The sequence below is a fragment of the Anopheles cruzii genome, chromosome 3 (assembly GCF_943734635.1).
Source record: "Anopheles cruzii chromosome 3, idAnoCruzAS_RS32_06, whole genome shotgun sequence".
Classification (NCBI taxonomy): Eukaryota; Metazoa; Arthropoda; class Insecta; order Diptera; family Culicidae; genus Anopheles; species Anopheles cruzii.
In genome coordinates, this window is record NC_069145.1 from 830,097 (window position 1) to 855,356 (window position 25,260).

A 25,260-nucleotide genomic window follows, 5' to 3' on the forward strand; every position below is an offset into this window, starting at 1 on the left:
AACATATTTTTACTGTTGCTGTATGAAAATAATTTATTAACCGTCGCCCCGTCGTTCTCGGAACACCATTAGCTATCAAAGCCCCCCGCAGCGCCCTCATCATCGGCGGTCGGTTCCGCTGCCCAAAAGCCCCCGTCGTCGTCCGCGAAAGACACAGTTCCTTCGGGAGGTTGCACAATCTCAAGCTGTATATTGTACTGCTGATCCAGTCCCAAGTACCCGTCAGACAGTAGGTACAGTGTGTAAATACGGCGTCCTGAAACAAAAATAAAGGCGAATCAACGAAAGGACTCTCGGACAGTTCCGCCCGACACGCCTACCTGGATTGCTTGGTGCGTAGAAGCACAACTGATGCGTGCTGCGATTGTTCCGGTAAGCGCACCGTTTGAGGGCGATCACTTCCCCTTCGTCCTGATGGCCCAACGTGAGGAACCAAGCTTCGTCCTTCCCTTTGGGGAACTTTGGACAGTGGATGCTAAGCGAATCGAGGGGCCCGAGCCGGATGAGCTGTACGAACACTACGTACTCCTGTCGGGCGTACACTTCGAGCCACTGGTCGCGCGAAGTAGGCTGTGGTACGGAGCGCTGCGCGTCCGTTTCTTTGCCCCACGGCCCCCGGATCGTGATGTGCACGTTCAGGGACGGCAAACCACCGAGCACCTTGTGTATCTGCTCGATTTCGGGCTCCTCAAACTCTTGCCGCAACGGCCCGGCAAGACACTCGTACTGTCGGTGGCACTTTTCTTTCAACGCCGGCAGCGTGAGGAATGGAAGCCTGAAGAAGGGCGAGAGGTGAATGAATGATCAGCACGGTAGAACCTTGCCGTAGACTTACTCTGTTTTTATCTGCTTGAAAACGGATGCATTGTACGGCTCGACGTTCGGTAGCGTCATGACGACGGGATCGTCGAGCCAGCGCGCTTGGATGATGCACTGCATTAGCTGCTGGACGCGCAGCGTCGTTGCTAGCCAACCGCGCTCCGCACATATGTCAATCATAGCCTACGATGATAGATAACCGATAGTTACCATCGTGATCGTGTGTAACCTCGCCCTTGTGAATTGTACCTGAATAATTCGGATCGATTGATCGAGGACCGATTTTGTGTCGGTGCTGTAATCGGTATTCGGTAGCGGTAACCGTGATAAGTGCGCTTGCAGCAGCAGGAACACTTTCGTGTGCGCATTGTCCAGCGTCAGCGGATCCACCTTCATGGGACAAAATTTCGCCAGCTCCCTAAAAGACCAGGCGGAACGGGAATAAACAAAACGCAGCCGACCCGGACTAAACCCGATAACTTACGCATTGTACAAATCTTCGTTGTGCCGCACCGGATGTTCGGCAAATTCGGACGCCTCAGCCATGATGCGCAGTAGCTCTTCAAGGGTGCAATCACGGTGCAGTTTGTCGGCAAAAAGGCGCATGGTGAGATGGGACAGATAGTAATAGGACGCGATGCGTCCCATCGTCGTTGACATGAGCGACCGGTTATCTTCTTCCACCAGCACGCACCCGGCTTGCACCAGTTTGCCGATCACGGTTTCGATCAGCTCCGAAAGGAAGTAATTTACTTGTCGCTCTTCCGTCGTCTCCAGCCCGTAGTAGGTTGGGTTGCGTAGCAACCGGCGGAATAGGTACGTCCACGTCATGTAGTCCAACACGGCCTGCTTCGAACGCAGTGTACCGGCCACAATTTCAGCGTTCACGTGATCGGGCAGAACGGCCAGCAGGCACGACTCGACCGGAAACGGATCGTACAGGAACTTTTTGTAGAAATTTTTCTTCACATCCTGCACATACACACACGCAATGCCCTCGTTGCCGAACTGAGGCCGCCCAGCACGGCCCATCATCTGCAGCACGTCCGTGATCGGCATGTCAACGTAGCGCTTCAGTTTCCCATCGTAGTACTCCGTGCCCTTGATGATGACGAGGTGCGCGGGCAAATTAACACCCCACGCCAGGGTTGCCGTGGCGACGAGAATTTGTATTTTGCGGTTCAAAAACAGCTCCTCGGACGTCTTCCGGTCACGCTCGTGCAATCCGGCGTGATGCATTCCGATGCCGAAGGCCAGCGTTAGCCGCAAGTTGCTGTCGCGCACATTCGCTATGATCTGATCCATTTCCTCCTCCGTGGTGTGCAGGAATTGTTTGGGATTATCCTCGGCCGCCAGGAACGCCATCAGATCCATCGCCGTGAGGCGTGTCTGTCGGCGTGACGCCACAAAGATGAGCGTAGGCGTATGCGGGGAGTACTGACGGATCGCTTGGAACGCCGGACGGTTCATGGTAGCCATCCGCGGACAGTAGTGTTTGCCCGGGAAACCCTGAATGTGCACGGTCAGCGGGACGGGACGCACGGAGGGTTTGAAGTTGTACAGTCCCATGTTCCCTATGCCGAGCCAATCGGCCAGATCGCGTGCATTGGCCAACGCCGTCGAAAGGCCCACGATGCGCACCTTTTGCTCGGTGTGCGAAGCGACAAAGTTCATTCGGGACACGATCACCTCCAACACCGGGCCACGATCTTCGCCCAGCAGATGAATCTCGTCGATCACGATCAGCGCTACGTCCCGCACGTAATCACGCGTCTGCCACGATCGACTGATACCGTCCCACTTTTCCGGTGTGGTCACAATCACCGAAGACTCCTTGATCGCCCGAACATCCGGGGACACATCGCCCGTCAGTTCCACCACACGCTTGGCGAGCTTTTGCTCGATCCTCAGTTTCCAATCGTCCATTCGCTCCTTAACCAGCGCCTTGAGGGGCGCAATGTATACCACCTTCGCGGTCGGACGTGTCCGGAACACCCGGAACATGGCCATCTCGGCGGCGATGGTTTTACCCGACCCCGTCGGTGCACCAAGCAACACGTTGTGGTCCGTGTGGTAGAGGCAGTGAAAGATTTGCGTCTGAATCGGATTGTAGTGCGTAAAGCTGTACAGCGCCTCGTACTGTGGGTTGCCCAGCACGGACACTGGCAGCGGCTGCAACTCGAGCAGTTCCGTGTGCGGTGGGTGTACCTCGGGCAGGATCAGGTGCTTGAACGAGAGCGGCACCAGATTGTTGCTTCCGAGCCAGCTATCACTCGCTACGCGAATGTAATACTGCGGCGGAAGCGGATCCTTCAGCGGGATCGTCATCACCAGTTCCTGCACCTCGCGGCGCATCGTTTGCCGTTTGGTCATCAGAAAGCTCTCCGAGTGGTAGATGTAATTGCTCTCCGGGTCCTCGATCCAAATCCAGAACGGTTCCGCAGTCTTCCCGTGGACGCGATCATTCCACCGGAACGATGGACTGATGAACGCGCGGATCCGCAACACGGTGCGCGTGATCGGTTGCAGGGTCGCGTCGATCTCGAGCATCGGAAACTCGGCCACACACTGCTTCACCAACCGGGCGTACCGATGGTTACGCAGCAAGTCGCCAACCTCGCGCTCATCCATATCACGCAGCGCCAGCACGCTCAGTCCCCGCTTCTCGATCTTGTCCACCACGTCGATCGGGAGGATGCCGAACTGGAACAACGGCGTCATCGATTCCCACATTTGCTTCTCGAACATTTTGCTCACGTTCAGCATCCGCCCTGCGAGGATCGGATTGTTCGCACGCAGCACGATCGTGAACAGGGCCCGCGCGATTCGGGCCGCATTCTGCGTGATGTACGTCATGTCGGACATGAGCGAAAACGACCGGACGAAGCCCTTCGACAGGTACGTCTGCATCAGGATGTTCACCTTGCCGTGAATGTTTTCGCTCCCCCCGCGGACCGACACCTCGCAGCAGATGTGCGTCAGCTCGTCCAGCTCGTCCATCTCGTCGTCGCGCACCTTCAGCTGCTGAAACTCGTGCGCATGCGACATCATCTCCAGGATCTCGGCCTCGCTCATGATCGGTTTCATCATCTCGTTAAACACCTCCACGGTGTCGTACTTGATGTAGTAATGGGACGCCGTACGGCCCAGATCCGTCACGTTCAGGTCTCCGGTACGCTCGTTGTAGCGCAGCATCCGTGCCTTGTCCAGGGCCATGGCGGCCGTGTGGATCAGCTGACGGCACTTAAGCTCCAGCGTCGGATCTTCCTGCAGATCGCTGTAGTTGAGCCCATAGCACTGCGGATTCATGCGCATCCGCACGAACAGATACGTGTAGCTGAGCCACACGATCGCCTCATCCACGTTGCTGATGGTACCGAGCGTTACCTCCGCATTGAGATTGTCCACCAGACAGGCCACAAAGTTCGACTCGATCGGAAACTGGTTCGTCAACAGCGACAAGTAGTGATTGAGCTTATCGTGCGCCGTGATTATCGTTCCGACGCCACTCTTATCAAACTGTGGCCGACCGGCACGGCCAAAAATTTGCAACACATCCAAAATGCCCAGATCCACGAACGTGCCGTGCTTGGAGTCGTAAATTTCCGTTCCCTTAATAATGACGGCGTGTGCGGGCAAATTCACACCCCAGGCCAGGGTGGCCGTACAGCAGAGCACCTTGATGAAACCCTCGGCAAAGTACTTCTCCACGAGATTACGATCCTGGCGCAACATGCCGGCGTGGTGCATGGCGAGTCCACTCTGGAACAGATCCGCAAGCTGCTTGTTCCGACTCTTTGCCATCGCCTTCAAAGCGCTCCCGTACTCCGGGTTACTCTCCGGTACGAGCAGCGGCACGTGACCCTTCTGTTGGGCCAGATCACGAATCACCGTCGCCGTCCGTGCCGTGGCATTGCGTGCGTGGACAAACACCATCACCTGGTGGCCCTGGCGCACCATATCGATGCACCGGTCGTAGCAGATCGTGTTCATGTCGTCCAGCTGCTTGAGCGGATTGAACGTCTTAACACCGACAAAATTAGTCTCCAGCGGAACGGGCCGGAAGCGGGAATCGAAGAAAAACAACCCAATCATCGGGTTAACACGCAAGAAGCGCGCCACATCGATGTAGTTCGGTAGCGTGGCCGAAAGACCCACTATGCGGATCATACTCTGGGACGATTCCACCAACCGGAGGGTACGGGCCACGAGAGCCTCCACCACCGGGCCGCGCTCACCGTGCAGCAAGTGAACCTCGTCGATAATGAGCAGCTTCACGAGGCTAATGAACCCTGCGTCACCGGCCCCTTTGCGTGTCATTACGTCCCACTTTTCCGGCGTCGTCACGATCATCTGCGTTTGCTGCAGTTCCCCCTTGGTCAGCTGCATGTCCCCGGTCAGTTCACGCACCGATATATCGAGCGATTTTAATCGACGGCCAAAATTGGCCGTCATTTCAGCGGCCAGCGCTTTCATAGGTGCCACGTACACGATCTTGAACTGATCGCGATGGATCACTCCCTGGGCGACAAACTGGCGGATCGTGTAGACGACCGTCAGCATGGCGACGTTCGTTTTACCGGCCCCGGTAGGGGCGCAGACGAGCAGGTTCTCGTTGCTATTGTAGGCAGCCGGAAAGACGACGGTCTGGATGCGGTTCAGTTCCTCGCAGCCCTTGAACGCAATCCGACCGATCTCATCCAGTGACGCGATCTGGATGCGCTCGGCTCCGATCGACAGCGGTGGTGGATCGGTCGCCGGTATCCGGACCTCCTCGTACAGTTTATTGTCCGTCCGCTCGACGTTGTCCGGCAGCAGGAGCTTGTTGCCCGCTATAAACCCGACGTGATTGCGGGCCTCACTGTAAGAATCGTACACGTTCGGGTACTTTATTGGTCGGTTCGACGTGCGGGGCCCGCCCGCCGTCACCGCCGTGCGCGGTTTATCGTCCATCAGGAGCGGTTTCATCTGCGCGGCCAGCAGCAAGCTTTGCTGGTAGTTGACCCGTAACCGGAGCGGATCTATCTCCTCGCACGTTTCCTCCTCCTGCTCGACGGTGTTTAGGAACTTTTTCAACTTCTTCTCCTCCTTGTTGACCTGTTTGCGCAGTTGCTTCTCCGACTCGGACTGAATCGTGACGGGCATCAGGAAGGCCGGAGCATGCTGCATCGCTTCCAGCCGCTTGATGGCCTTCTCCTTGAACGCCGTGACGGTTTTCTGTGCCTTTGCCGACTCAATCAGTTGCTTCCGGTTCGGGAGAATTTCCGCTATCAGATCGAAATAGTTCGGGCCCAGAAAGTCGAACAGGTCCATCTGCAGCTCATCGTTCGTTTTGCCCGATCGCAACAGCTCGATCAAGCTGTCCAACAAATCGGGCGGAACCTGTTGCGCCAACCAGGCGCGCGTGTACGTGTCCTGCTTCGACTGCTTGGGAACGGCACCCTTGGAAGTTCCCGGTTGGTCCTGGGCTATGGTTTTTTGTACGGCACCATAATCCATGGTGAAGGTTTTCGCCGCTTTCGTCTCCTCCGGTTTGGGCTTTGTGAGATCGGTTAGCTTACTATGATCGTACACCAGTGGGTCCGTCGATAGGTTGCACACTATATGATCACCCCAGAGCGGCGGCTCGCCCGGACTTTCCCCGTTCAGTGCTTCCTTCTCTTTAAGGTACTCTCGGCATTCGTCACTAAGATTGGCGCTTATATCGGACACCAGCTAAAAATCGATAAAACACACGTTCAAACGATCGATCGATCGATCGCTCCACTTGCTTACCGTGCACATCTTGTTGATCAGCGCTTTCGCTACCTGGCCAAACACTTTCTTCAGCTCGGCGGAATGTTTCATCAGCACCACTTTCTGGTCCAGAAACAGTCGTAACACCATAATCGCTGCCTCGTCGATCAGCGCGGTGTTCTCCTCGGAACCGACCATCTCCCGGCTCATCTCCCACAGATCACGCAGCTGCTTCAGCAAAACCCCGCTCCGTTTGGGATCCATTTTTTCGTTGATAAATAGCCTCAATTCTTTCCACGTTACACCGCTGCTGCCAAATTGTCAAACAAAACCGGGGTTAGTACCCACAAAGACTCGAAGAGGTGGTGCTCGGACCTTTGCGTTTCCTTCTTGCGGAACAACTCTATGGCGGCCCGTTCCTTCGCATCGTGCGTTATGTTGCGCCGTGGATCCAGATCGGTTTTGGCACGCATAGCACGAGAAACTCTCGGAAAATCCATCTTTCTGCTCTGCTGTTTGCTTGGATGAAAGAAACTGTACAATAATGCTCCGAAGGAATTCACAGAAACCGATAGCAAACGCAGAGCGGATTATCACAGCCAAGGAAAGCGAGATTTGAGGGTGCGATCTCGGAACTATCTGGTGCAGAATGATTATTGGAACCCAGCAGGAATTGCAGGAGGATTCCCGATGATTGCGAACACAGTTGCAATGTTGCAATGTTTCGTATTCACGACAACTGTCAGACGAATTTACTGTTGTTCCGAACGCCGGTTGTCCCCGGTGGTGAAACGTTCGGTGCGTGCACTCTGTGAACGAGCTCCATTTGATAGAAAAACAATTTCAAAACATCGTCCGAGGGTTACGCATTTATTACCCTCCGTAATTTTATGATCCTTTTTTGTTACTTTTCATATCGTTTTCCAATGATAAATCGGGGTTCATAAATTCTTCGAATCCGGAGATTCCAAACGTCACGGTTCGATTTGGCAGCGCATTGTTTACTTTGATCGTCCTGTTTGCAGCATCTCTTTGAAAAGCCGGCCATTCAAATAGTAGGCGTTGTCGTCGATACTTTGCTATTTTGTGTGCACGATGGAATCCAAAGATGACGACTACTGGAACGATTCGACTAATAAATCGTTCAATTTCGACGAAGAAGATGTAAGACTTTGGCCCCAGACAAACTAGTGACCGGGTGCACTCAAACCTTTAATCTAACAGGTGGCAGTGCTGGAAATACCTTCGCACAGTAGCACCAACAAACGGAGCCTTTTCGGTGAAGACACATCATCCGAGCTGGCCTACGGAAGTGCGCATACCGAGCTGCCACTGCACATGATAATTTCGGACGAGAATCTCGAGCTGGTACTGCAGGAACAATCTCGCCACATGATGACCATCCCCAAAGGAATCTCACTGGAGGACGAAGTAAAACTTCTGCGCCGAAAGATCCAAGAGTTTAACTATGCCCCATCCACCGATTCGGTGCTCCGCAAGCTGATCTTAGGTCAACCGTGTTCGCTGGAAATGTTTCGTTCCATGTGCGAAAAGGAGCAGCTGCTTGATCAAGCGATCGCTTCCGGAAGTGGAAATGCCATCTTAAGGGTGGTACTCTTTCTCGATCGTACGCTCAAAAAGAAGCTCTTCTACAGCCTACTACAAACGCGCAACGAAGCCGTGGCCCACTACATGAACTATCTGGCGCTGCGCCTGAAAGTTACCGAATGCACGGATTTGCTGGTGTAAGTAGAGATGGTTTAGGCTTTTATTTTCACGTGCTTAAATGGGTTACGGTCTTTTCAGATTCCTTGGAAGACATCATGAAGCCAGCGTAAGCCCGAGAGGTTGTTGGTAATTACTACGGAAGGTGCTCAATCGTGCTTTCGTTTCCTTTCAGCTTCTGCAATTTTCAATATTCGTATGCAGCACGTCGAACGTAGAATTTAAGAAGCAAAGGTTGAAAAAGATTTACAGTGACTATTTTTCGCAACCCGGAACGAACACTTTCTATGCCCAGCTCGTAGTTAACTATATGAATCTGCTGGGTGAGTGCCTTTACCGTGTAAGGTTGTTCCCTTCGTGACCTTTATGTTTCCCCCACAGAGTATCAAACAAATGAACTGCATGCGACCGGTGCGAGTGGCAGAGCCGTCGCCATCCAGGACAAATCGGTCCTGGAGACACTGCACTACGTGTGCGGGAAGTACAAATGGGGCGACACGGCGCTCCAAACGAACGACAATCCGTTCAAGTTGGCCGAAAACCACCAAGTGTCGCAGGCACAGTTCGAATGGATCGCTTTAAATGAGCGTGCGAAGCAACAGGCGTGGCTCGATTTCGATCACATCTTTGAACGGAAAGCTTGGCTCAATTTGAAGCAAAAGTCCTTCAAACTGAACATTCCCGTCGATCGCAGCATACTGCGTCTGCACGCGCTGCACGCTCCCGATCCGGTGCTGAGCACATTTCTGGCGAAAGTGGAGGATCCACAGCGACGGTTGGCTTTGGCACGGAAAGTCCAATGTAAGCACGGCATCGTAGATGCACTGGTATCGCTGAAGGACCGGCCGGAGCTGGAGGAGTACCGAGGCACGCTCGAAAGTGGCACCGAAGAACGGCTCTATGCCGAGAATGCCTTAAAATCGTTGGTGAGTGATTAGTCGGGGCCATCTTCGATCCTTTTCGATGCGCTTTTAACACACTGCTTTTCGTTTTAGCAGAACAACAAATGGAAAAGTGATGCAATGAAGCTCATAAAGTAGAATCTCGACCATTATTTGGAATTCTCATGACATAAAGATCAACCCGCGTCCGTTATTGGGTGCCAGTGAATTAGATTTTATTTGAGATAATTAAAAAAAACACACATCAACTACATATAAGTATGGTGCTAGTGGAGCTTTGGCGCCTCACAATTAAGGCTTTCTAACAAGCCAAATCACAAACTACTACTTCTACTAATAATTACTGACTACTGTCCATGGGCGCCAAAACACGCGTTTGGCCAGAGAGGGTTACTTGCCGCCCGGCGTATGCCGGCCAAGTCAGTCGATTTTAACGCGCCACTTGCATAGCAAATATGGGATTCCATGCGTAGCCAGCGTTCAAATGCGGGAAGCCCTGCGCCACCAGTAGGAAGGTGGACAGCGGGAAGCACCACCGATGCTATTTGTACTTTCTGTCCGTCTCGCGCTGAACCATGTCGGTGATGATGTTGTCGAGTTTGGTGCTGAACGCTTCGAACGAAAACCGTTGCTGGACGCGCTTCCGGCCCATCGCACCCATACGCTCGCCGTGCTTGTCGTCGGTCACAAGCTTGGCCATCGCGGCGGCAAACTCCTTCGGTACTGGCTCGCACAGGAATCCCGTTTGCTCGTGAATGATGGTCTCCATCGGCCCGCCACTGTTGGCCGCGATGATCGGTTTCGACAGATACATCCCCTCCAAGGGGACGATGCCAAAGTGCTCGAATTCCGGAGTGTAAAGCAATGCTTGTGCACGATGCAGGAGACACAGCTTCTGGCGATCGTTCGGGGACTTGAGCAAGCGCACCTTCGAATGAATTTTAATGTCCTCCGCCAGCTCTTCCAACTCGTCGTAGTGCTCGACGTTTTCCAGCACACGATCATCGTACCCGCCGGCCATCACAAGGTACAGCTTGTTCCACACCGATGGCGTTACTTTCTCCTGCAGCGCCTTGAAGGAGTGGAGTGCCAGCGGAAGATTCTTCTTCCGTTCGTAACGGTTGATCGAGAGAAACACGAACGCATCGGCCGGAACCTTCACGACCTGATCCGAGTCGCCGACCGGTGTTTCGTCGAAGAACCGCGTATTTAACGACGGGTACAGCACGTCCGGATCGGTGGTGATACGTTTGAATGTCTCCTTGAACACGCGGCTGGTGAACTTGCTGTTCACCAAAATGCTATCGGCTTGGGCCGTGGTGATTTCCTCCAAATAGTTGAGCGGCATTCGGTAGCACTGCTTCAGCACACTGCCCTGGCGGGACAGCAGCTGGTCGGGGTAGTGACAGTAGAAAAGGACTTTCGGATTTGGCCGCGCAAGACGGAAGATCGGAATGCCGAGCGAGATGAGATCACAGAAAATAACATCGACGGGCTCCTTCTTGGACAGGAAAAAGCTGAAGTAGAATGCGGCATAGACCATGCGTATGTACGCACAGGCGGCGTTGAACTTTCCAAAAATATCCCTAGGCAACCAGTCGCCAACGGTTTTCACCGGCAAACGACCATCCTTCGTCTCGTCGAAACAGTGCTCCGGATCGTGGTGGTTGGTCAGGAAACTGACCGAGTGGCCTTTGCTTCGCAGGGCCAGTGCCGCATCCACAACGAGCCGCTCGGCGCCACCGATGCCAAGATCCGGATGAACGAACAGTACACGCACCATGTCTCTGTCGGTAGAAGAAAACCCCCAGTTACTCAACACAATCTGCCGGAATGCCGGAAATAAAAGCGGAATCGATCCGGACTTTTAGATTTATTTTTCCGTCTGATACGTGTTGTGTGCCAGCTTCTCAGAAAAACATAACGACGAGCTGTCAACGAACTGCCAAACAGTGATGGGTTCTGTGCGAGCGTGCTCCAAACTCTGATCAGCTGTTTGCTTGGAGCGAAACGTCAGAGTGTTGCGAACGAAATTCACAACAGTCGACAAAGCAAGCAACAATGAACGATCCGGACCGCAAAATCGAAATTGATAAATCTTCGGTAAGAATTCATCGTTTCCGGAAATATTGTTTGCGTCGTCTAATGGAACCTTCACCCCTCAATTGCAGTTGCTAAGTTTGAAAGCGGAGCTACTTCGCAAACAGGAGGAAGTCAGTAAAGCGAAAGCAACGAGCACGATTGATGATTTTGTGCCCAAACATGCTCCCAAAAGCGACAAAAGCGCCTCGGACCGCACCGAACAGCGAAAGAAGCATCGTAATCGGGACAAACCGAAGGTCACGGAGCTGGAGGATTCGGAACAGCTCGCGCGGTCAAAGCGAATGTTGGCAACGAAAGCAAAGTACTATGACCGGATGGTGGCGTCCGGTGGTGCGCTGAACAGTGACGAGAACAGTTTGGTAATGTTCAACAAGAAAAAGCAGGACACGAAGCCAGCGTATCCACTCTCGGAAGAGTCCGCCCCAGACGATAGCAGCAGCGAGTCCGACGATAGCGAAGGCACCAATGAGGGCACCGATGGCAAATGGTACGAACGGGATACGTCCCAGCATAGTACGGAATGATATACGAATTTTATTACCAACTTTCAGGGTCGAATACGTAGACTGCTTGGGACGAACCAGAAAGTGTCTTAGGGAGGACTTGCAGACGTGTCTCGAACGTGACAAAGCCCTGGCCAAAGCGATGGCTCCGCGAGAGGGACAACGTAGGGAAGATTTGGAAAATTCTGCCAAAGAAGCCCCACCGGAAGCCCCAGCCTCCGAGCGGAACCAGCCTCCGGTGGAGCGTAGTGAAGAGGAGGAAGAAGAAGGTGAAATAATCGGCCCCATGCCTTCGACGGCCATCAACGAAACGAACATCGGGGCCGGCTTCCGTGAAATGAGACAACAGTGGATGCAGCAGGAGGAGGCCAATTTGGACAAGGATTCTATCCACTATCAGGACGTACTGTTCGACGGTGAGTACAAAGATGCTTTTCGAATGATTTTTATTTTTTAGATGTTTCTGCGTTGCTAAGCGATTTTTCATCGGAGAAGAATCACTTAGCAACGAAGTTGTTGCTCAATGAACTGTTGAAGTTGTTCAATGATTACTTTGACGTTTTGTTGATCCCGCACCAAACCCTCTGATTTTTTTTGGATTCTTCCGATATTACCGGATTTTTTTAAATTCCGTAAATTTTAGGGCTGCATTGGAAGTCTTATGACCGGACACTTTGGACCACGCTCCTTCGCGGGCCAAAGGTCTCTGTCGGTTATCAGTCGTTTTGGGGAACTCCTCTCCTCTTGACAATCGCATCAGTCAAAGCAATCATTTCTTCAAAGTAAAATGCCAAATAAGTTTATGTTTTTAAGGGATTCCTTTTATTTTTAGAAACTTATCGAAAATTGTCGGATGTTCAGTTAAAGGAAGACAAGAAGATTACATTTTTCGAAAATGATTTAATGATTCATTGTGTTTCGTGTCCAATAAATACCGGGATGAAAGGGGTACCGGGCTGCAAACCGGAAATAGGTCAAACAGTCCTCAGGCCACGGCCTCTATGGTCTGCATTAAAATTATTAGCAAACGAATCACAACCGAATAATGAGCGGTATTGGTTCTCGTCGCTGATGGATCTACGCCAATCAATGCCACCGGAAGCTGATTTCTGTTCACACGAAACGCAGAACGGATCCCGAATGCTCCCGGTCACAGGCGACCCGGCGAGCATGTAATTGAATAGATTTCGCCGCAAACCTGCCGGTTATCGTGTGCGTTATGCTTTTTGTTGCTGCGTTTACCACCCGCCCTACACCGGGATTTGCCGGACCATTTCCGTGTGCTCCGGGCCCGGATCAGATTCGTGTGCTAGGAAGCACACGTTTAGCTTGCGGACAGCTCGAAATACGCACTTCCGACAGTAGTTATGCAAATTTGCACCAAATGACCCCCGGTTGGGCGGTCGGACGGGGTCAGTTGTTAGAGGTAATTGGCTGATCCCCTTCACACGCCGTATCACAGGCGGATCGCGGGACTCGCTTTAGTTGCATGGGGCCCGACATTTGCGACACACTCGGTCACAAATCGTACCAGAATCGCACTGGCTTTCGGAAGTGTTTATGTTCCCAATTGGCCGGAAATTGGGTGTGATATTTTGCACGCAAAGTGAAACAAAAGGCGACCGCATCTAGTTTGGGCGCCGGCGGAAATGTGCGATGCGTTGTGGGAAAAGAACCATCCGTTATCGGTGCCATCCGTTGTGGGGCCGTCCATTTATTAATAGTTTTTGGGTCGTCGTGGTTTATTGATAAATTTGCAATACTTTCATGCCCTTTTCCGTGACACAGTCACACGCACATCTAAGCTCAGTTTCGGTTCTCGTTCTCTATTTACGTGTATAATCCTAAGGGCCTTGGGAAGTAATTCGGAACTCGAATACTGCTGGTGGTCGTGCCTAATTTTATTAGGGAAGGAAAACTTGCTTAATGCTTCGATTCGCTTACATATTTTGTGTTTTTACTCTCGGTCTCTCTCTAATCTATATCCCGAAGCCATTAAACGCGAACTAGTTGCGCCTCGTTGAAAAGGGGCCTATCAATCGCGACCGAAGGATTGCTGGTAGGACAACACGTAGCCTAATCTAGCTTCTACTACTATCTTAAACTCGAAGGGAAGCAGCCCGACAGCGCCCTCATTTGGCGGAACACGTTACAACAATATATCCTAGCGGGAGGCGGGCGGGTTGTCTTTGAATCTCAGGACCACACCACTGGACAGGACACAGTTTGGGGGGGCCATCGTGAGCGTAGCACTATTTAGATACTTTTCGATTCCGAGCGACGCTAGAGCGGATCGGTGAGCAAATCGGTCTGTGATCTATTTACAATGCCTATGTACAAATCCGGAGATCCGCTGCGCTCTGGTGCGGTGGTAAACTCATTTCGCGACACTTACGCGGACTAGACTGGGTCAGCGCCTCTTCTGACGAACGGCGGATCGGCATTCAAAATGCGCCTCTGCATTCCTTTTTCTCTCTCCTCTCTCTGTCTTCCGGCTATGGCATCGGGCTTGGTGGCTTGTGCGGACGAAAGCGACATCGCGCCAGAATCACATCACAGATCGTCGTCGTTTCGAGCCGTCTCCGGGCCGTCCGCGCCTTGTCATTCTTGGAATGCATATTTAAAATCTGACACCCGGGGCACCTCAATATTGGTCGATCGAGGCCACATGCCGAAGCGAAACAATGTAACTACTAATCAGCATGATCACGGCCCCGAAGCCCCCGAGGATCGTTGTACTGCTGCCGGCGCTACTGCTGCTGGCCGCTGGAATGGCATTGCTGTCTCTGCTTCGATCGGTAGTCCCATTGGTGGTGCCGGCGGCATCTTTTCCATCGCGCTGCTCCGAATTGGCCACCGGTTTGAGGGTGATGGTAATTTGTGTCGTAACGTCCCGGTGTACGTTCAGCGTGCGGTCGTGGTGCGAAAGTTCACTCCGCTCGCCGTCCATTCCCGACGACTCGAGCATGTCTTCGTCGTCACTGTTGTTGGGCTGCTGCAGGAGGTGGTGCTCTTGCGAGTGGTGATGGTGGCCACTCGCAGGCCGGTTGTGGTTGTGTTGCTGCGCGTGCATTAACGTGGCGGCGATCGAGCGGCGGATCTCGGGACGGGTCAACCGGTTGCACAGCTCCGTGCTGCAGTAGCAGTAGTCGATCCCGTTGGCACTCTTGCAGTCGTTGATGGCCAAGTTCTCGCCGCACGTCCGCATTTCGATGTCGCCTGCGAAGGGAAACCGCACGGAGGCGGACAGAACAGAAACAATCGATCAATGAAACGGCCAACACGGGCGTACTGCGATATCTCAATTCCCCGTCGCATGCCGTTGGCTGTGTGTAATTAGAAGGTAATAAATTTCACCGCAGTTCCCAATGACTCATGTTATACTACTTTTTTCTGCACCCGTAATTGGAATGGCTCGCTGTGGACACCACACCGAGGTCCGTTTCGTTGCGTGTGTACCGTTGTGTTCCAAACGAGTTCCGTAGGCGCATTTGGAGGGCGCTCCAGCGGTTTGCTCAAATCCCACTGCCACTTGAAGCTCAATGAAATCCCCATTGGAATAAATATAATATTAATATTCTCAACACGTGAAATGGGAATAATTTTTAATGGCAACTCTAGAGCAGTGCCCGTGTTTTCGTTTCATTTTCTGCTGGGATCTGCTGTTCAAAGGACCGAACGGGAACCGCGCGTGTTAATGTATTGACCCTGCCTCGGGAATAAGAAAGAGTGACCTTTCTCGAGGGGTAAAAATTTGCCTACGCGTCGCGTGTCGGAATGATGTGCTTTGAAGTAACCGTGTTTCGGTTTGCAGAAACGGTTTACCCTCAGCTAAGTGGTATTCGCCAGCGAGTCCCATGCATAATACACGCATGTCACATTGCGAACAGGACCTCCTCCGCAAGGATTCGCCATTCCGCCAACACGAGGACAACAAACGGACCTTAATGGCGCGGGTAAAATTTAAACCTCATTACTTGGGCTCGTCCTCCGTGCGTTCGCTCGAGTTCCGATTTGCCGTAAAACCGCTAATCGTTTCCCTTTGACGTGTTTCGTTTTTTTCGGGCTAAGCAACGATGCACGGATCACGCCATCCACCATCACCGGGATGGGTGCCTGGCGGCACGGGAGAGGAACTAATAAACTTTCAATCTTCATTAAAAATGAAGACTGTCATCGAGAACCCCGCTACACAGAGTGGTTGGCGAATTGATGCCCCAGAATCCGGAGCCCCGGAGCGGCTTCTGTGCCGTCAGCAGCACGAACGACGGACGGACGGACGGACGGACGACGTATGGCATCCATTAAGATGTCGCCATCGTCGTCATGTCGTGAGGCTTTCTCTCTCTGGAACCCGCGTACGCTTTGGCCGGGATCGTTTTGGTGACATCGGCCCCGGTTCGCTAAAGGAGGCTTTTATGGACGGAATGTCATTAAAATTAAATTTTCATACATGCGACACACACTGCACCATCGGCTCGGCGGGGACTTTGTGGATGCCAAAAAGCGGGAATTAAATTTAATTTTCTTCTCCCGCAGCGCAGCAGCGACATGCTTGTTGCTTGCTTGCTGTCTCTCGGGGGCTAACGACGGTGTAAATGGGTTTTGGAGCAACGCATCGGTTGATTTGATCGAAACGCTCAGGAATTTATGAAAAATGGCCACATTATGTGTAACTTTTCAACCGCATTTGTGACAAAAAATTGAGTAAATTGAACAAGATGACATTCCGCACAAAAGACCACCTGCTGCAATTCGTATTGCATACCTTTAGGCGCTTTCAGGTATCTTGCGCCTGTAGTCCGGCGGTGTATCACGGATTGCATATCTTTCGTCGTACGAAAGCTAACAAAAGAACTACGTTTCGAATATTTGATTGTAAAAAAACATTACATTCTGTACATCAAAACATTATTTCGATCCTACTGTCAACTTCTTCTTTCGCCCAACTTGATTGCGGAAGCGTTCCACATTTGTTCTGGTCCATCTCCGGGTTATTTCTTTACAACGTTGGCGAAACTTTTGCTGAATTGGCATGACAAGCAAAGCAACGCCACAAACCACGATCGGCCCGCAGGTAGACGATGTAAATGGGTGGCGTGGCGTGGGGACAGAGCTCGATCATCAACCGTGAAACGAACCGGCTAAAGTTTTTCCTCGGTACCTCGTGTTTCCGGTGTTCCGGGCATCGAAAGAGGAAGCCCGCTGTAACTCTGCTCTTATCACAGTAAAGTTTCGTTCGCTGTTAAATGAGATGCTGGCTGCTGCAAAGGAGGCGTCCTTGATAAGACGCAGACGGCGCAGATAAGCGAAAAACTTGTGCAATATAAACAAAAGATGCAACGAAACCCATCCTTTGACTCTGCCAAAGAACCACACCACACGGCCTCGGTCATCGGTGAAGGTGACTGTGAAATATCAAACGCGGATTAAAACCAGCTTTTCGGCCAATAAACGGCTCTATAATTGTCCCCCACAAAGCTGACCCCACCACATTATTGCAACCTGTCGCGCTCGCGCTCCACAAATGCCAACGTTGGCGCGGAATCGCGGAAGGTTCTCATTTCGGGTTTCGCTAACTTTTGCACCCAGAACGGGAACTTCCCAAGCTTCGACCGTCACGGGGCGGTATGTCCAGTCCCCACGATGGTAACCAATTCGGATGGCGTCGTAGAGAAGAAGGGTAATTTAATTAAAAAAGTTGCACCAAAATCTGTATCATCAGCAAGCAGACAGCAACTCCGACCGAGGTCCCGAGCGCCGCGGACACACTAGAGAAGGAATTGTTCAACGCCGTTGGCGAGTTCCTACCCCACGTGTGTGCTTTTCGGAGCTTTGATTACATATTTATGCTGTGGACTGAGTTTAAACATTATAATTGTTTTGCGCTTTTGTCTATTCTGTACCAAACTTAATGCAATAATTACTCATTAGCGCCGGCTTTCTTTTCTCTCCACAGAGGCCCGTCTGCACGGTGTCGGCTACTATGGATTTTCCACCGACCAGCAGGAACGTAACCGGCAGCGGGACGAACTGGATGCGATCCGCGAATCCACGATCGAGGCCCAGAAGGTGCGGGAAGAGTTGAGGACGGCCCGCGATCGGATGATTGCCGATCGGGTGAAGGCGGCCCGCGCTCGGCAGCGGGCCCGCCAGGGCTTACCGCCGGAAGATGAGGCGGCCGAGGAGGAGCGACGACGGCAGGAGAGCGAACAGAACCCACTGTACGACACGGTGGAAGAAGAGCAGGCGCGCAAGGCAGCGGACAAGCAACGCAAGAAGCAGGAGAAGGCGGAACGACGACGGGAACGCGAACGGGCGCAACACGTGCGCCCGTGGGACGAGGGCAAGGAGCAGAGCGGCGAAGACCGGGAGTGGGTACCGGCCAAGGAGCGCTTCGTCCTGTCGCAGCACGAATGGAACGATCTGAAGCGAAGCGAACGGATCGCAGAATTTGCACCACCCTCCACCGAGCGGCCACCACATCCGGGCACCAGTCGGGCGTCGCCGCCGCCGCCGCCGAGATGGCTACCACCTCCGATGGATGTTCCGCCACCGCGCATCACATCGGACTCATCGCCCGAATCGAGTGACGAAGATTCACCGATGGTCGGACCGATGCCACCGGTAGCTCCGGTACCGCCACCAGCCTTCGAGGACATTCCGTTCCCGGAAGAGGACGACCAGCAGCAGAGCGGTGGCCGGGCTTTGTTTTTCACGACGAAAAAACAACCCGTCAAAAGGGAGCTCAAGCGTCGCAATCTGCATGTGGAGGAGGAGGTGGACATTCCGGTGAAACAGGTTCCGGTGCCGATACGGAATGAGCTGCACGAAGACGCTGAAGGCACCAGCGGAACGAGCGACGGAACGGAACGAAGACGGGGACCAGAAATAGAACCCCCGCCGACGTACGATTACTACGGCCCGTCGGACGTCGCCGGACGGCACGGTTCGTCGTATAGGCCACCGCGCACCGGGGGGCCCGGTAACCTGGAGGCATCGATCGAAGCGGGGCTCAAGTTTTTGCGAAACCAATCCGATAAAGGCACGATAAAAACGAAAAACAGTTGGTCTTCGAATGCGGATTATTAAAATAAACGTGGATCCCGAGTGTGTTTCGATTGCCTGGAGATAATTTTGTCCAATTGCGTGTGTGTTCCGAACGATGACAATTACGTTCCGAATCTTTGGTCTAAGGACAACAAGAAACGTGTGTTTAGATTGGCTAATTATCGTGGCACAAGCACAGGGTTTACGCCATTCGGTGTCTCTTAAAACTCATCAGAATTACTAGGCTCGGAATAGGCTCAAGGGTAGCGTTCTCTTAAGTCAACGAGGAAATGGAATTCTCAACCTAAAAGCATCAACCGAATCCGGTCCGACGGAACATACGCGTTGTAGGCACCGAGGCTTAATACGGCCATTAATGCGAATAGTTAGTGTCTGTCTCCGGTAAGCAGCGAGATTCCGACGTATCCGTTTTAATGAGAGCACCGAAATCACCCTCACCCGGACCATCGAGTCCATCGGTTAACGATCGCCGGGAGTTGCGCTGGAGCGACGTCGTCGTCGTCGTTGTGCTGTGTGCGGTTCTCCGGAAAATCTCGAGAAGACCTCGGCCGGGCGTACGCGGTATGTGTATCCGACAACACTCGAGTGCACTTGTCGTTCGTATATTTTGTCGAGTGCCGCGCTCGAGTGCCAGAGTGGATGGGACACATAATCTCTCACCCATCGGCATCATCGGCTAGCGTGTCTCTTCTCCTTTGGCTTTTCTCCACAGCCCGCTTCGCTGTGGGTCATGATCATTATCGTTTTTGTCACCATCATAATCGTAACGGAGCATCTTCGTCGTTCGTCCCCAACGGAGGCCCCAACGGCGAACGGTTCATCGAGTGGAGCGATTTAAAAATCTGTTTTATGATAATGTTGACGATAATAAAACCGAAGCGCTCTCTCCGCGCGAGGCTAATCTGCTCTTCAGCCTCCGCCCGGTCATTAGTTGACCTCGAAGGCTGCTGGCTCCGAGGGCCTTCTTCTACAGACCAAAGTGTCGTGTCCCACACTCGGAATGCATGTTCCGAGGTGCGGTCCTTTAAAACTAAACGGGCTATGAATATGTTTCAGCCAGAATTTGGACAACAACTTACCGTCAACCTGCGTCAAGCAGCTCGTGTACGTCGGTGGACAGTCGTAGGCGTACTTCTCTTCCGGCCGGAAACCCTCACAGGTGCCCTCGACGATGGGTACAGTGGGCAGACTTTTGAACGGGGCATCGGCCCCTTCGCCGCAAACGTAGCACTTCCTGGCCTCGGCAGCCGGCAGCGCGCGAAGGTTTAGGCATATCAGTACTGCGGGGCGGATAAAAGTAGAATCGTGTTAAAACAGGCTGTAACTGTAATGATTTATTTATAGAGGATGGGAATGGTGGATCAGTCGCAAAGCTGGAAATAGCGAAATGTGGAAAAACCAATCCGAAGAGAAAAGTCAGCAAAAGTGGTGGCGATGCAATTAATGGCACAAAACTGAACATGATACATCACGCGTCGTCAACAAATTTTATCGAGTTCCAGTTGTAAATTTCCATCTTGTCGATGATTTATCTCTTCACCGTGGTGCGGAACACACATCAGTCATAAAAGCTCAGTTGCGGCCGGGCAAAAAGGAAACGAGAAATCAATGTTTCGACGAAATGCAAAATGTCCGCTGAGGCACCATCCCAGTCGATGTCAAGTGTGGTGGCGAGCGTTTTTCAATAAAAATTGAGCCATATTTTACACGCCCGATTACACGACCCGCGAGTCTTTCGAAGCGCGCGCGCGGTCCACTTCATTTTGCAGGTTGTGCATATTTTTTTCAAAAAGTACTCCGTTACGCTGCCTGTCGCTCTTCAAAAGCGCGAGGAGAACACTAAAAAATGGACCACTTTTATAACCGTCGTCGTAAGCGGGAGCGGTGAATGGAAAAATGTAATCCTCTCGTTCAAATGATACATATCAACGCGCGCTCTTATCAATTTTTATTGAACGCAGCCATTTTATTTTTTCGTAGCCTCGAACGAACACTTCCGTTACCAGGGAGAAACGCCGGGAACGTACGTGCACTGGGCAGGGGCGCATACTTTGATTTGCAGCTTCGAAATCATTGGGACGTATTCCTCTTTGCACGAGCGAAGCGAGTCGAGTGCACGATGCACTCGACATCCGAGGATTTTTCACTGAAGTTCTAAACCTTTTTTTTATGAAAAATTATATCGAAACCGGTCCATTCGATGTTTTATACATGCAACGATACAAACCGCACTCAATCATTTTCCTCGCCAATGGTTTATTATTTACACAAATCTTCCAAAGTATACATTAATCTTACATCGTCGTGTGCATGCCCCCATCCAGAAGGTCCTCTCTTTACGTTTGCTGTTCATTAGAAAACGATCATCGATCCATCCCATATCAAGGCGGTCCGAGGAGATATTGTATTTCATCTCAACACAGACGCTGACCGCGCGTGGATATCAACCATTTGTTTTATTTTGATTTGCGCAGAAACCACACGAACCAGTGGCACACAAAAGGTGCAACATAAGCCCGTTCGCTAACGACCCTCGGCCGTCTGGATGCATCTGCATTTCGATGCATCTTTCTGATGCCTCCCCTACTTCCTCGAGGTCTCGGGGCGTGAGGTCTGGTGCAGATCCGTCGAAATGAAATTGCAATTTAAAATCCCAACCCGTCCGTGTTTTGCTGGTCCGCTGGTCCGCTGGTGGCCACCAGCGAGAAGCGGAACGAGCGTAGTTTATGAATGAATGAAAAATGACGATATGATTGAGCAATAATCGCGCGTCCAACCGCGCGTCCAACCGCGCGTTGCCCTTCCGTCCCGGCGTACACATCCGATAGCATCGGGTTTCGCTGCGGCCGTAATTGGGATCTGGTTGATGTGTGTGATGCGCAGTGGAAGTCTCCCGTGCCGAGAAGACGCTGCAACGTGAGAAGCTATTTACAGCTGGCCGCCGCCGTGTGTCGCCGCCGTAATTGAGATTTATCGAAGTGGTTCAAGCGACTGGTCAGCCGGTCCCGGGAACGAAAGCGAGCTCACACTCGACGCTCCCGGTGTCTATTGTCACCGGAGAACCAATTGTTGAAGGAAATATTCCGCATGGCCGGAACGCGGGCGGTGGTTGTTTTCGTTCAACTCAACCCGTACTCTCGCCCGGGCCCGGACGTAGCTTCTTTATTTCTTTCTTCGGATTCACGTCGAATCGGGAGCCTCAGCATCTTGGAACCGCGGTGGGTTTGCCGAGAATTCCGTCGGAGAACAACCGGTGAAGCAGGTGTAGCAAGAGCGCGGTCTCTATTCGAGCAACTCTTCGAACGTGCCCGCATTGTAACACGCGGTAGCATCCCATTGTGTTGACGAGGACCTCATTTTGGTCCGGGGCCCCAGAAAGCCGAGTAGTCGGCCGTTCTTTTCCTGATAGTAGTTCCTATAAAATCGACGAGGACTTGGGATTTTTTGTGCGGTCCTCCTGGCGCGATCGATGCTCTGAGAGCTACCACCGTCTTATGCTGCGGTCTTATTTGGCCAATTCATCCACTCAATGTCTGGTGAACCGGTAAAATGCAGTGGCGGTATCTGAAATATTTGAACGAATCGGACCCGAAAGTTGTAATAAAGTCTTCGAACGTGAAAATTAAATTCGCTCGATTTGGTAAGTTATTTGTCGCGCCATCGATTCGATTCGCTCCGCCCCTTCCCAAACGGCAATCATTCATCCAATCGATATATCCGACTTATCCTGGGCCATTCATCTCTCCGTGTGTGTGTGTGCCGTCGTCGTCGTGTACCTCCGAGTGGAGCTTTTGTCCTGTCCACGAAAGGATACACGCGCGGCGGTCCCGTGCGCTCCGTCGTGTTGTCATTACGGCCATTATTATTATCATTATTGTTAGTAATAATATTACGACACTGGCTTTGACTGGTGACTTCCTCTATCAGCCGAACCACGTTTTTATTTGATTACATTTCAGCTTTACCCAGTCGGCCCCCGGTCGGCCGGGGGGTATCCATCTTTTACCGGGTCCATTTCCGGGAATGTCTAACTCTCGGCCCGGGCCCCGGTGGTTCGCTCTTCCGTTGCGGTCGCCGCCAGCGCTTGGAAGTCAGGGCAGGGAAATGTGATAAGCCGTGCTTCATTCATGCTCCTGGCAAGATTCTCAAAGGAAAAACGCCGGTTGAAAAGCGGAATGGATCAAGCAGCGCCTTCCGGAGCGGCGCCTTGCCTCGGGGCCGAACAAATATTCACATTCACAGTAGCGACGGCTTCCGTTTGCTAATATACATTTTTCCCAACCCGTGAGCGCACGGTGGCCAGATAGCTCTGGCCATGTCTTTTCCCGTGAGCCTTTCCGACGGTGCCAATGAGGAGGATTTTCAGTCTTCGCGATGACAACCGCGCCGGTGGCGGGCAAGAAAAGTCTTAGCCAAGGTCGCGCTTCTTGGCCCACTTTGCGCGGCTCAAAACGCGACCGTGGCCTGCTGCGACGGCTGGTCGTAAATCAATTTAGTGCAATTTACTATCAACGAAGTGCAACCCTCGGGTCTCGTGCTAGGTAGGCTATGGCGATGCAAATATGTCTTTGCCGATTTTGCTCGTCGTCGTCGTCAGTGTGATGCAATTAGTCCGTAATATGTTGCCGCTGAGTATCCGGCAAGGCTTGAGTATTCAAGTCAACTCGCATCACACGACTGGCAGGCAACAGGATTTAGGTTCAGTGATGCAATTTTTCTTTTGTAGAGAAATTTCCAGCCATCCGTCCTTACGCCGGTGAGCGCTCCTGTAAGTTACGACGAGCAGCGAAGCACAGGAGCGCGTTAATTTGGCAACGTTCAGGACCACCGACCGACCGATGCTCAACGTACATTAGTTCACGTCGTCGACGTCGTCGTCCCGCATGGAAGGCCAACAATGGCCGGGTCTCGTGCTGTGAGCCGGAAATACTGAAACCCAACCGGCGGCATCGCTCAAACCATGCGGCAGCGTTGCTCTACATCCGGTCGGAGTGAATCATCATGTCACTGCCAGCAAGTGTCATTGGATTGTGTTTTCAACCTCATTTCCTGGAGGGTCCGCCGGGGCCATCACCGCCGTCCACTCGGGTAGCAAACCAACCGAGAAAAGCTCATTCGACCCGTCCTGAAATCCGCTCCGATTCCATCGGTCAGCAGCCGATGGTTTCTGTTGTTCCTTGGGTGGAATATCCTGTCCTGCACACACACACACACACCACACACTACCGGGATGCCCGGAGGGGTTGTTCTAGAGCAACCCTCTTGACTCTCTGTCCGGGTGAGGTGAAAATCGGTTTTCGGTACGGGTCGGAAAAATCGAAGCTCAGTCAGGTGTAAGAAGCCCTTCGGCGGTGTTGCTTCCGGGACCACTGTGCTCGAAATCCGTTACAAACCCCCACTGGTGCTCTTGACCTGTCCGCGTCCGGCACCGGTAGACCCGGCTCTGCCACTTGTCAAACAGCGGAAGTTCTTCTTCGTCAAACATGTCCACCGGGCCGGGGCCTGATGGTACTTGCGCACGGTGTCCTCCCGGTCGACCCCGGGCAATGTATAAATTAACGTACAACCCTTCCAACCATCAAATCGGCCTCGGAATGAGGGTTCTCTCCAAAAATTAATTTTAAGTGACATTTTGTCGGTGGTCCGCTTTCGCTTGTGTGTGACGATCACAGCCAAATTAAACAATCTCCATTCGTTCACAGGAATTATGGTGTTGGCATTAATGGACACCATCGGAAACAGAAGCACGATGTGCCTTTCCGCACGATATAATGGTCATGGCAGGAAACATCAAAGGACGACAAAATAATATGGCATCTTGTTGTTTTCAGTCGTTATTTTGTGACGCTCTCGTTGGTCCGAAACTTTCCCACACGTTAGGATACTCATCGTAGTAGGCAGACCCCGAACATGGTGACTGGATTGAAAGGCTGAGTTCGCAATGTTCCGAACATTCCAGTTCCGACTACGTTCATACGTTAACGGAACAACTAAATGCTCATTTATTCTAATCACACCACCATAGGAGGTCCCCACCGGCGCATAAAAGATCGCAAACTCAGCAAATCGGCGCCCCATCCCATTACGGACCGTACAAACAAATTATAAAAATCATAAACAACATACTTTTTCAGTCACTGATAGCACACAATTAAACATTCATACTTTGCACACGCCGGAATGCCCACCGGTGAAGGCTCCACCTCGGTTGGTGGTTCCGAGTTGGGCAACAGTTTTTCCGCATCGAGAAAACCATTTCCGGTTTTCAGTGGTCCCTCTGAGCTGAGCCACCGCTGTGTGCCGCGCTGTGTACAAAACTTTTACCATCCGTCCGCGCTGTTATCTAACTTTAGCCAGACTCCACGGCCGAGCCGCTCCGAACCGGACGACCGATTCCGAAA

At 52.3% G+C, this 25,260-nt stretch overlaps 5 protein-coding genes across 5 annotated transcripts; 2 read left to right on the plus strand and 3 right to left on the minus strand.

Moving 5' to 3' along the window:
- Nucleotides 1–68: 68 nt before the first annotated feature.
- Nucleotides 69–7,055, minus strand: LOC128274476 (activating signal cointegrator 1 complex subunit 3). The gene is made up of 7 exons (XM_053012690.1): nt 6,931–7,055; nt 6,595–6,862; nt 1,304–6,534; nt 1,069–1,237; nt 836–1,002; nt 321–775; nt 69–256 (listed from the first exon to the last, which is right to left on the minus strand). Exons 1-7 carry the CDS (start codon nt 7,053–7,055, stop codon nt 69–71), a joined length of 6,603 nt encoding a protein of 2,200 aa, XP_052868650.1.
- A 595-nt stretch (nt 7,056–7,650) lies between these two features.
- On the plus strand, nt 7,651–9,393 carry LOC128273435 (vacuolar protein sorting-associated protein 16B). Its single transcript, XM_053011397.1, has 6 exons — nt 7,651–7,719; nt 7,780–8,300; nt 8,362–8,389; nt 8,456–8,603; nt 8,662–9,206; nt 9,279–9,393. Exons 1-6 carry the CDS (start codon nt 7,651–7,653, stop codon nt 9,318–9,320), a joined length of 1,353 nt encoding a protein of 450 aa, XP_052867357.1. The 3' UTR covers nt 9,321–9,393.
- Nucleotides 9,394–9,451: 58 nt separating this feature from the next.
- On the minus strand, nt 9,452–11,077 carry LOC128272642 (alpha-1,3/1,6-mannosyltransferase ALG2). The gene is made up of 2 exons (XM_053010481.1): nt 11,048–11,077; nt 9,452–10,969 (listed from the first exon to the last, which is right to left on the minus strand). Exon 2 carries the CDS (start codon nt 10,963–10,965, stop codon nt 9,724–9,726), a length of 1,242 nt encoding a protein of 413 aa, XP_052866441.1. The 5' UTR covers nt 10,966–10,969; nt 11,048–11,077; the 3' UTR covers nt 9,452–9,723.
- Nucleotides 11,078–11,243: 166 nt separating this feature from the next.
- Nucleotides 11,244–18,880, plus strand: LOC128272238 (coiled-coil domain-containing protein 174). The gene is made up of 4 exons (XM_053010011.1): nt 11,244–11,285; nt 11,354–11,772; nt 11,837–12,204; nt 17,748–18,880. Exons 1-4 carry the CDS (start codon nt 11,244–11,246, stop codon nt 18,878–18,880), a joined length of 1,962 nt encoding a protein of 653 aa, XP_052865971.1.
- On the minus strand, nt 13,503–24,748 carry LOC128272239 (uncharacterized). The gene is made up of 3 exons (XM_053010012.1): nt 24,733–24,748; nt 19,939–20,139; nt 13,503–15,007 (listed from the first exon to the last, which is right to left on the minus strand). The coding sequence occupies exons 1-3, from the start codon at nt 24,746–24,748 to the stop codon at nt 14,433–14,435; spliced, it is 792 nt and encodes a 263-aa protein (XP_052865972.1). The 3' UTR covers nt 13,503–14,432.
- Nucleotides 24,749–25,260: the final 512 nt, after the last annotated feature.

Excerpts from the sequence above, each read along its gene's own strand:
- LOC128273435 (XM_053011397.1), top strand. The coding sequence starts at position 7,651 with ATGGAATCCAAAGATGACGACTACTGGAACGATTCGACTAATAAATCG. Across the intron at positions 8,390-8,455 it reads GAAGACATCATGAAGCCAGC|CTTCTGCAATTTTCAATATT; the intron begins GTAAGCCCGAGA and ends GTTTCCTTTCAG. Across the intron at positions 9,207-9,278 it reads AGAATGCCTTAAAATCGTTG|AACAACAAATGGAAAAGTGA; the intron begins GTGAGTGATTAG and ends TCGTTTTAGCAG.
- LOC128272642 (XM_053010481.1), bottom strand. The coding sequence starts at position 10,965 with ATGGTGCGTGTACTGTTCGTTCATCCGGATCTTGGCATCGGTGGCGCC.
- LOC128272239 (XM_053010012.1), bottom strand. Across the intron at positions 15,008-19,938 it reads CTGCTTGACGCAGGTTGACG|GCGACATCGAAATGCGGACG; the intron begins GTAAGTTGTTGT and ends TTCCCTTCGCAG.
- LOC128274476 (XM_053012690.1), bottom strand. The coding sequence starts at position 7,055 with ATGGATTTTCCGAGAGTTTCTCGTGCTATGCGTGCCAAAACCGATCTG. Across the intron at positions 776-835 it reads TTCAAGCAGATAAAAACAGA|GCTTCCATTCCTCACGCTGC; the intron begins GTAAGTCTACGG and ends GCCCTTCTTCAG. Across the intron at positions 257-320 it reads CTACGCACCAAGCAATCCAG|GACGCCGTATTTACACACTG; the intron begins GTAGGCGTGTCG and ends TTTTTGTTTCAG.
- LOC128272238 (XM_053010011.1), top strand. The coding sequence starts at position 11,244 with ATGAACGATCCGGACCGCAAAATCGAAATTGATAAATCTTCG. Across the intron at positions 11,286-11,353 it reads TCGAAATTGATAAATCTTCG|TTGCTAAGTTTGAAAGCGGA; the intron begins GTAAGAATTCAT and ends CCTCAATTGCAG. Across the intron at positions 12,205-17,747 it reads TCAGGACGTACTGTTCGACG|AGGCCCGTCTGCACGGTGTC; the intron begins GTGAGTACAAAG and ends TTCTCTCCACAG.